This window comes from Morone saxatilis, unplaced genomic scaffold (assembly GCF_004916995.1).
Source record: "Morone saxatilis isolate NCDOM2014 unplaced genomic scaffold, NCSU_SB_2.0 Contig14, whole genome shotgun sequence".
NCBI classification, from domain to species: domain Eukaryota; kingdom Metazoa; phylum Chordata; class Actinopteri; family Moronidae; genus Morone; species Morone saxatilis.
The window spans coordinates 9,552,282-9,563,224 of NW_023339696.1; the positions used below are offsets into that span (position 1 = coordinate 9,552,282).

General features: G+C 38.2%; 1 protein-coding gene across 1 annotated transcript in view; it reads left to right on the plus strand.

The window, feature by feature from the left end:
- Nucleotides 1–10,943, plus strand: part of cacna1ia (calcium voltage-gated channel subunit alpha1 Ia) — a 107,746-nt gene that overhangs the window by 30,992 nt on the left and 65,811 nt on the right. The window contains exons 2-3 of the mRNA XM_035655735.1: nt 3,145–3,256; nt 9,254–9,387. Coding sequence (XP_035511628.1) covers nt 3,145–3,256; nt 9,254–9,387 — 246 coding nt within the window. The remainder of the gene's footprint in view (nt 1–3,144; nt 3,257–9,253; nt 9,388–10,943) is intronic.

Below are 10,943 nucleotides of genomic sequence, written 5' to 3' on the forward strand. Positions count from 1 at the left end.
TATTTTTCATTTTAAAGTTTTAAGCCTTTTGTCCTTAGAAACTCAGTTGACTGTTGAAGTGTATTCAGTGCAAGGCAGGTTCAATGAGAGGTTGCACTCACATGAAATGACACACACAACTTAACCAGCTCTCTGCAGTGTTATTACTTCAGTAGCCACAATGTGTGCATATTTTCTTAAGGTTTGATCACATTTTTTGGTTTTAAAGGGGGACACTAGTTCATGCACAACCAGCAGTGACAAAATATATTTTTTCAGTCAGAAGATCCGAGATATCTTGAAAGTGGACAGATCGTGGATACAGTTTCTGCTACTAGTTCTGTATGTTGGGCTTTGCCTTTAAATAGACTATAAAGGTATAATTAAAGTAGAGTCTGTATTGGGTTGCATTAATGGATATAAATGAAGCTCTGTTTAATCAGGAAGACCTTCTACTTATGCCTCATTAATTCACAATTCTCTCGTGCTCCTTTCTAATCAACTGACAAAGGAGTTTACTCGTTCAGTTAAACCAATCAGACTTAGCCACAATCTCCTCCTGCCCAATCATGTTGCTGCTGTCAAAATTTTAATCCGCTCTCCTCTCTGCTGCTTTCAGCTGTCATTTCAGTGTGAAGTCGTTGTGACCCTCCCGCACCACATTCACCTCCAGTTCATCATTTCTAGTGCCCAGGTTGAGCTCATCAGATGTCCACTCCACATCACATTCAGATCTTCATCATTCTCTTCATCCTTTCACCACCACCACCAGTGTCCACACTCCATCAGGGGGTTTCCTATACTAACAGCTTCACCAATCCCTTCAAATACAAAGACGTCACCATGGGGTCTAATCACCAGAGACTTTCCTCATTTCTCATCCTTATTATGCACATGTCAATTAAATATATTTTTTCATTCAAGAATTAAGTCTCTTCTGATTAAAATAATGTCACCCACAGTTGCTTGTAAGACGTGTGAGTGCCTCCCCTTTCTGTTAATTAAACATTTGTAGCTGTCCACGTAAAAATTAGTTGGTCACACTAATGTGTCTGCGGCTCAAGATTGTGTTTGCAGTTCCACTTGCATAGAGCCATGTTGCATGCCACACACACACACACACACACATTTTCCACAACACACCAGGGTTCTGTAAGTGCAAAGTTCATAAGAACAAAAGACTTTAAGCTCATTGTGTGAATACATAAAGCAAAACAAAAATTAAAGACTTAAGATGATAGAGTATAGGACTTAAAGAACATAAGCTGAAAGCTTAAGATATAAAAGAATTGAAAAGCTGTGAAATACTTTTAAACTGCATGAGAGTGATTATAACACACACTTACCCCCCACTATTATATGCATAATTTAGTATGTGAATTTGCCTTTTCAGTTTATTCGTGTTTGCATAGCATTAGAATTGCACAATAATTATCTTGTATTAACACATAGCGTCTGTGCATTGGTAGATATGGTGCAGGTGGAAACGAGGGTGGTAGAGCATCCTGCGTGGTAACAAGGTGAGAGAGAGGGTGAGAGGAGAGGAAAAATAGAGTAAGACTGTAAATCAAACATATTGTTAAATATGCAGGGGACACTATAGCTTGGCCAGAATATTTCTTTTCATGTTATTATTATTTTAAATGAAATTGTGAGCCCAAACTGCTGTATCTTCCATCATTTTAAATAAATACCACAAAAGGTGTCCTGTGCCTTGGCAGGCAATAGTATTTACTCTGTCAGGTCTGATTTCGTGACTCATACTGGTCATGTAGCAAAAAATAGGTTGGCTCAAAAAGACTTCTCATCTTCATTTTCATTGATGAATTGCTCACTGGGAGAGTGGCGGCTGTGTGACCTCTTAGCTTGCATGATGTGTTTCGTACATGCTGTGAATGAGTCACTTTTGCATATACAGAAATGTGTGATGTGAATCTGTCTGTTTCTATACTTGGTCATACTTTGGTAAATAGAAGAAAATGTGCCTCAGACACCAGACAGAGGCTCAGACAGAGGATATATATATATTTTTTTTTAAATCTAATGTCTAATGTGACCATGTAAAGAATGACATTGTACATTAAAATGTCCTTCACAAATTTGAAACCAGAAATTAAATATATAAGCATAATGATAAATACAGTTGTTGGCAAAATAACAGTTATACAGAGTTGATAGCTCTGAAAATCCGTGTCTTTATCAGTAATTTTATTTGAAACCATACTGGAGCCATTTACCACCTTTCAAGGTTCTTTGGTTTCTGCTGGGACATTATTATCCTCATGTCAGGACCACTGTATCCTGTTAACACGAAGACAATCCTCCACCCACTAGCTCTACGAGTGAGTTAAAACAAACGCACCCCACGCACTGAAGCTTCAAGCTGGCAGGCATGAAGGCATGTATCAAAGTTTAGAGGATACAGACACTTTGAAACTCATTGCATTTATTTAGCTCGCTATAATCTGTCAAATAAAAGACCAAGAAGTTAAGTAAGTAAGTAAGTGAGCTTAAAGGTTATTTTACAGTGTTGTTTTAACCGTCCAGTTAAGATGTCTTTACTGTAACATCAGCTTGATATCTCAAGTTAGGCTGAATGTAAACAACATAGCTTAACATATATATCCACCACATAATGACAAGAGCTGTCAGTCAAAAAAACATTGTAATTAACACTGTTAAAGCTAAAGTAGGCTACCCTCAGACTTTTAAAATAGGCTTTTACAGGCTGTCCAAATAGTGAATAAAGGGATAGAGGAGAGAGATGTGAATGAGAAAAGAGGAAGCAGAAGTGAGGACAGAAACATGGAGAAAGTAAAGATGTTACTGTGTGACTGATTGAAGATTTAAAGAAGATAACGAAGGGAACAGGCAGAAACTAATTGAGAAGCAACCCTGGACTGATGGAGAGATATGTCCCAATTTATAGTAAAGTATTTAATTTAAGGTATAATATAACTAATTTAAAAACATGCTATGAAATAGTTGGCAGATCTTTTAAGGGGTATGTGTGATAAAAAATCATACAGACTGTGTTTCATCTATCCATCGACCCACTCTTTATTTTACCCTTACAAGCCTAGTTTGAAACATATACAGTGTGTGTATGGTTGTGCATTTCTCCTCCTCAGCTGCTATGCTCCTTAACCCCAGTCCTGTTAATACGTGGTTCGAGAGGATTAGCATCATGGTGATCCTGCTCAACTGTGTGACACTGGGCATGTACCAGCCCTGTGAGAACATCGACTGCACTTCGGACCGCTGCCAGATACTGCAGGTAAGGTAGATCCCTGTGTGTGTGTGTGTGTGTGTGTGTGTGTGTGTGAGTACTGACCCACTTTGTCTGCTATACCATGATAATGCGAGAGTATCAAGATAGATACCGGGTAAGGTAGATCCCTGTGTGTGTGTGTGTGTGTGTGTGTGTGTGTGTGTGTGCTTTTGCCCGTGTTTGAGAACATGTCAGCATGTCTGATGAAGAGATAGAACAAAATTATCAATTATCTGACATAAACTCAGAGCAACTCACCACTGTTCTTGTCACTATTCCTCAAGCTGAGATGCAGACAAACACTGCAGCTAGAATATTTCCCTCCTGGAAGGTTTATATTTTCTCCTGTTCTCTGAACAGGGAATTGGGACTTAGTTTGTTTTAATATAGTCTTGTGGAGTTGCATGTGATTTTGTCGCTTCGTGATGGGAATACACTTAATAAGTACTAGCAGTTAAAATTGTGGTTGTGGATGACCACAAATGCCACAACCGACAAAGTTGGCCCCCATGAGATGACTTGATTGATCCTGTAACAGGTCATCAATGACCAGAGTTTCTTTTGTTTCTGTGTGTAAACTGTGTGAGGCTGATGTGGATTATGTGTTACTACTGTAATTTGTCAACTGGCTGAGGACTCAGTGTGTGCCTTTGGGATTGTAATTGCTTTTCACTGAAGTAAATTTGGCAGGCTCAATTTCAGGTGTGACAAGGACGACCTAATTCTGCCTCACATGCTTTTTGTTGGTTTTAATCTTCATTGACTTTTAAAATATGTCTACAATAACCTGCACATGAGGTGTCTGCTGTTGGTTTGTACCATGTGCTGTTGCTATGCTGACCGATTGTACTGCCATATCTTACTTGCCTACGGCACATTAGGGTGGATTATAATATTAAATAAAGCCCCCCAGACTAAACTGTAATAGGTTTATTTATCTCATTGGATTTTATTTTCATTGTGCAGAGATATCAAATGAGTATTCACTGCTGTTTTAAAACTGTGCAACACATCTTCCTGCTTTACTATCTCTCTTCCTCCTCCTACCTCTCCTTACCAATACCATTTTTACTCCTCCCTATGTTCCCATTCCCCCATCCTACACACTCACTCTCTCTCTCCCTTCCCTCTATCCCTTTGTCTCTCTAACAAGCATATTGTTTCCCCAGGTAGTGTGAGGGGTCCTGTTCTGGTGGTTGCTAATGGTAACAGGAGGGATTTTGCTGACAGAGCTTAGATTATTAGAGTGGCCCTCACATGCTTCTCTGGCCCTCTGTGAAATACAGCATCCCCACCTCACTTCCTGACCTCAGGGGTTTGAAGTCTCAGTGAAGGGTGGAGGGGGATGGGTGGGGTACTTTGGGGGCCATGTGGTACACTTTGGTCAATACCTAAAAATACAACAACTTAAAGGGAATAGTTTGACATTTTGGGAAATATACCTTTTTTTGTCTTCCAGAGATTTAGTTGAGCGACAATACCTGTCTCTGATACTGTATGTGTAAATATGAAGCTGGAGTCAGCAGTTGGATGGCTTAGTTTAGCACAAAGACTGGGAACGGGGAAACAGCTGTCGTTTTTTTACACTTAAGTATTTGTGTGGGTTTAACAAGATAGAACATGCTAATCTGTGAGCTTTAGAGGTGCTGGGATTTTGCTACCTCCAGACAGAGTTATGGCCTTTGCACATCAAGTCTGTATTTTTCGTATATATGTATTTTTGTAATCCATCATTCGGTTGAATTTGTTACGTATTGAAACCTTGCACACTGAGTCCGATGCGTTTTATTACCATATTTGTTGCGAAATACACAACACGAGATGGAGTTGTCACCCAATGAGCATGATTGTTTTGATCCTCTCACTTGAAAGTAGAAAAAGAATAAATAATTAGGTCCAAGTTGTCAAGAACGAAGAGAGTTTCACCTGCTGATAAAGGAGCTGTCTGCTTGCTGCTGTCATTCCATCCGTCTTTTTTCCTTCCTTGCTTCTTTCCACTAGAGGTTTCTCCGCAGGCTGTTGCCACTCTGCCCGCATCTTGCATCTGGCACCACGGCTACAAGAGGCTGAGCTGTCCCCCCCTCTCTCTCTGTGTGCGGTCGCTCTCCCTGCTGTCTGTATGCTTTTCTCATCTTACTGGAACCTGTTCCGAAAACTTTAATGATGGACAAAAGTTTTTGGGTCCTTGTGTAAACATGATTGACACAATGTGAGGTTGTTTTGTTTTTTAACGTGCAACAGTTTTGGACGGAAAAAACAGACTTGGTGTGCAATGGCCCTTAGTCCCATTTTTAGTCTTTGTACTAAGCTAAGCTAACTGGCTGCAGGCATTAGCTTCATATTTACCATACAGACATTAGAGTGGTAATACGTTTTTCAATCTTCAGCAAGAAAGCAAATAACTTTTCCCAGATTGTTAAACAATTCTTTTAATTAGTTAGACTATATGACACTGAACTGTGATTGATAATTCAGCTTCAAATGAGCCCGAAAGAGTCAAAATAATTACTGCAAAGTATATTAGAAATTAAAGGACAAAGTCAAACAAATTAATGGATTTTGATTTTTTTTTTTTTTTTTTTACATAAATTGAAGATGAAGATTAGCTTACTTCTTAAGCAAGCAAACCACTCAAAAGTGCATTGTCACAANNTTTTTTTTTTTTTTTTTTCACTGCCTTGAAGAGCACGAATACATTTGAGAGGCAAATATCTCAAAACCTCTGCCCATCAAAGCAGAATTATCTGCATGGCCAGTCATCACAAGCATAAGTGTAATTTGGGTGGTCTAACTGTTGAACACTAATTGTAGTGAAATATAAAAACCTGACAGCTAATCTTGCACAGTATGGCCTTAATTTCATGAGTGAATGGGACAAGGGAAAGCAAATTAAAAAATTTAAATATCAATAATGATTGAAATTTTTTAATAGATATTTCCAGTGTAAGACAGGAAGTTAACAAGCTCACAGCCAGAAGCTGCAGAAAATGGTACCTACTGCAAGGAGGTGGATGACTATATCAGGTATTCCTTTTCCTGTCCTATTTGTCAGCGTGAAATGAACATTTGTCCTCATGGTGCCTTTGGATTTATACACTGATCACTCTCGCCATTCACTCATTCCCCAAGTAGGGTAAGACGCACACACACATTTTATTTTAAATGATCCACCATCACAACTCCTGATAACCTACTTACTACGTCCGCTCCTCCTGCCAAATAAGTGGCACAATGACAGCATATGAAGTAGCTTCCACACCAGCTCCTATTTCAAATCATGAAAGGGCCCATCACAAGACAGCCTCAACCTCTTTACAAATCATGTTGACGATAAAACCTGATAGGCCGACTGAAGAGGAAGCTGGCGGTAGTGACAAATAACTATGATGAATTCATTCCCCTTTCACTCAGAGCAGAGCGCAACAGGGATCCAACTGGTGCAGCCAATGTCGGATTACATGTGAAGCGTGCAGGCTGCATTATTTATCAAAACATCATTTAAATAGCATGTGAGACTGATCTTCTCATCTTTCCTATTGCATGCTGCCAGCTTTGTGTGTGTGTGTGTCACAGAGGGAGAAAGAATAAATTAGCAGGAACATAATACATATGTTGGCTCCAAACGTATTACAAGGCACATTGGTCAGTATGTTAAAATAGTCCAACTAGTCACCGTCTGTCCGGTGATTGCCAATTAAATAATAAAATAAAATGGGCCAACCTTTATACATTTATAGTACACAAAAAGCCATGCTTGCACAAGTGCAAATAAAGCACAGATTCATACATCTACAGTGAACACACATTTATGCTTATGCCCATGCACCCAAAAAGGGCTCTAATTTTTACCAACTGCTTTCCTTATCTGCTTTTAGATATCTTGATATAACAAATGGTACAGACAATATCTTAATTTGACAATGACTTGTAGAAAAAGGGAATAGATTGCTGTTCATCCCATCTCTTGACTTGCTATTTCTGACTCAGATAAAACAAAAAACCCTGCTACTGCCAGTGCTGCAACTAAGACTGCGTATTGACAAGAATCTGGTAATACGATACGTATCACATTTTGTTTCATTTTAGGAAAACTGTCTGAAATCTGAGTAAAAAAAAAAAGTTAACTTTTTATGCAACCAGAGCAGTGTGGGATTTGCATTTGTATTTATTACGGTAACATCCACCACAGCTGTCAGTTTACAACACCACTATTAAACACTAAAATTGATACAATATTTTTGAGAATCTATGAAAATATGACAAAACAAAATGTCGCGGCAGAATATTTTTTTACATTTTCTTACACCTCTAGCTGCAACATAAATAAATTCCCAAACTTTCACAGACCATTTGTCTCATTCATTGTGGTCTACAGGTACATACACCATCCTGCAATTGTGTATCAGTGCAAAAAAACAAAATTCTCCAGTTGAATAATATTACACCTGGTTGTCCAAATGTACCACACATAAGTTTTTTCTAGACTGCCGGGGATTCTAGGCTCTATCTTGTCATTTTATTGCATGGAACCTTAAAAAGGTTATAATAACCTTTTGTAAAATTGTTTTCCCATTGCATCATGTGTATTGGTTTGTCCAATATTATCTGATTTGTTGAGTGCACAAAATTCTATTCTCAGGGCATAGTAACTTTACTTTATATTACATTATATTTGAGCACTTTAATATGTTTTTCTTATAATTTTTTGTTCCCATGAGATTGTTACCAGCTTAAGCTGCTACCTTACCTGTAGATGTTTGAAGAACAATTTAAATGGGTGAACATTCTTGCATCTTGAGTCAAATGCTTTATTTAATTTATTCAGAAAAGTCAGAAAAGTAAGCATTACAAGTATATATAACTTTGAGAATAAACAGTAGTACAAAAATGTTAACACATTTGCAATAGTGTGCTCTTGTGCCCAATTTGAGGATGGATGACAGGTTTGGGAGAAAAGGGCTTGTCATCATCTAAAATCCAAATTATGACCAATGAGTTATTTGCTAGCAGCCATGCCGCTTCATTGTGTATTTGAATTCCAAGCCTTAGAATTCTCTGTGTCAAGAGGTAGCAGCTTGAGTTATATGTAGTAGGAATATGTAACAAGGCAGCAAACACAGTCATGCAGCCTAGGGCAAAGCACTGGGAAAGAGTTTTGTTCCGAAAATACAATAGGAGGTTTAGCTAGTGATCTAACCATAATAATGCAAGCAGGACATGGCAGAGATATGAGCTCATCTGTCTCTCTCTTTCCATTTATCTCTCACTGTCTCTTCTCTGTTCATCTTTGTACTCTCTGTGGTCTGACCCGGATCTCCCTCACTTTCTTTTTCCTGTATTGCAATATTAAAGTATTGCAGCATGGTTTGGTGCACATATGTGGTATTATATTAGTACAGACACGTGTTTTCAGTGCATGCATACACACATTTAGCTCTTTTAAGCTATTCAAATCACTGTGTTAACAGTAAACTTGGCTCAAGCAATAGCCACCAGTGCTTTCATGGTCACTACTTGAGAGCACTCAAAAACACATTAAGAGAACATCAGTCTTGAATACATATTCAGGTAGTGTGCCATTAGATCATAATTTGTGGTGTTTAAAAGGGCAGTTGGGTGGAAATCAGCTTTGGGATGGGTCTGCTGTGGAGTGTGAAATTTAAAAAGTGTTAAAATTGCCTTTGAAAATAGAAGGTCATGGATTGTTTTGAGGTGTTTGAAAAGATAGGGGTCATAACCAAAAAAAAATTGCCTGAGGCTTGAGAAGTGTGCATGTGTGCTTCAGGGTACATGTGCAGTTTTGCTTTTCTTTTTGTGTGGTGCTATCAAACTAAATCTTTTTTTTCTTTTCTAGAAGGTAAAAAGAAATGAGAAAGCTTTGATAACAGCTTGAGCCTGCTTCATGAACATACCAGACGAAACAGATGTCTGGTTTATGTGTTTAAAGCAAAATGTATATGCATCTTTTTTCTTACTTCTTTATCTTCCTCTTTCTTCCCGTAGGCCTTCGATGCATTTATATACATCTTCTTTGCATTGGAGATGGTCATAAAGATGGTGGCTCTTGGGATCTTTGGCCGTCGCTGTTACCTGGGAGACACCTGGAACAGGCTAGACTTCTTCATCGTCATGGCTGGGTAAGCAACTATGTCCCAATGGTAGCACTAATTCTACTTCCGATAAAGGTTGTCTGTCATTTCGTTTAGGGAAGATTGTGCTCTTGCAACATTATCTCTAATAACTAAAATAACTCAACATCTTGCTATCATAAACATCAAAGAGGAAGAAGAAAATGTTCATGACTGAAATAGCTCATTGTACTTAAAATCTGAGTTTAATAATAGTGAGGATTTAGCAAGTACAGAACCTATTTGGTTTGGATACTTTAGCTGGTGTGGAAGTTGCTATATAAAGATTTGGACCATTTGGATTTTGTCTTTATCTGATTCTGATGTAAGATTGCAACACAGAGCAGCCACAGGATTGTCTAATAACAAATGTCTCACATTTGTATAAGATAAAAAGCTAAACAAGACAAATGTATCTTAGGGGTATCCTAATCATGGCAACAATTTCTTCTGCCATATTGTGCTCAGTGGAGTCTGTTGCCAGATGAAATACAACGGCCTCAATCGTTTCAACAAATGACAAAAAACTTGATGTTTACGTTCAAGTGACAAAGTTCTCTAGACTGTTGTTCATCAGGAACAGAGTAGGAAGTAGTGTGACATTATTATAGAGCCTCAAAATCACACAAAGTTAGTGCAAACCTAACCAAACCTTAACTACTGTAAGATTAGAAAACGGTTATATTTTGAAACAGTGATTTGAAATATTTTTTATAGGCAGTGACAATGTCGTCCTGTGGATTGTGGAGTCATATCAGAAAACACCTGTATGTGTTGTTCTGGAGAACAGTGACAAACAACGTACTCTGACGTTTAATTTAGAAGACTTGTTTGCTCTAGGACTTTCCCTGATGATCTCCCTGCTGATTCTCTCTGTTACTCCAGTCTAGCCTCTCAGTATGACTATTTTTTCATTGCTTTTCTAGAGTCTTTATTAAAATCTGAGAAAAGATTAATAAAGCCATTATGTGCTGTTAAGTGCAACAAGATTTTTAGTCACTCAAGACATTTTCACATTTACTCTCTGTGTAGAGCCGATGATGCGGTCTGACAGGTCACCAAAACTGTCTATGTGACTTCCGGCATTTTGCTGTTCATGCAGTTGTTTATCAAAGAATAATCGCACATTGAACCATGTTAAAATACTTCTGAATCTTACCAAAATGACTTTTTTGTACAATTAATAGTTTCTCTTGTACTTGTAGTGTCTGGTGGCCCAGGTGCTACAGATATTTTGTTGCTTATTTGGGGGGTTTCATTCTCAGGAGGACACCCCACACATGCCCCGGTCTGCTGGTTACAATATTGGCGATGTGACAATGGTAGTCTGACTTGGTAAAATTGTCTCTTATGGCTTTTATTCGTACATAGGAATAGGATCATAAATAATACATAATAAATAATACGATTTTTATTTAAAGCCGCCGTCTCTGGGGCATCTCGGAGGACAGCGTACAACACATAAAAATAAAAACAGCTTAAGAAACAAGAAACAAGATAAGTAAAGAGACAATGGTAGATAGTTAAGTGGGATGCCCAATCTGAAAAGGTGAGTTTTTGTTCTG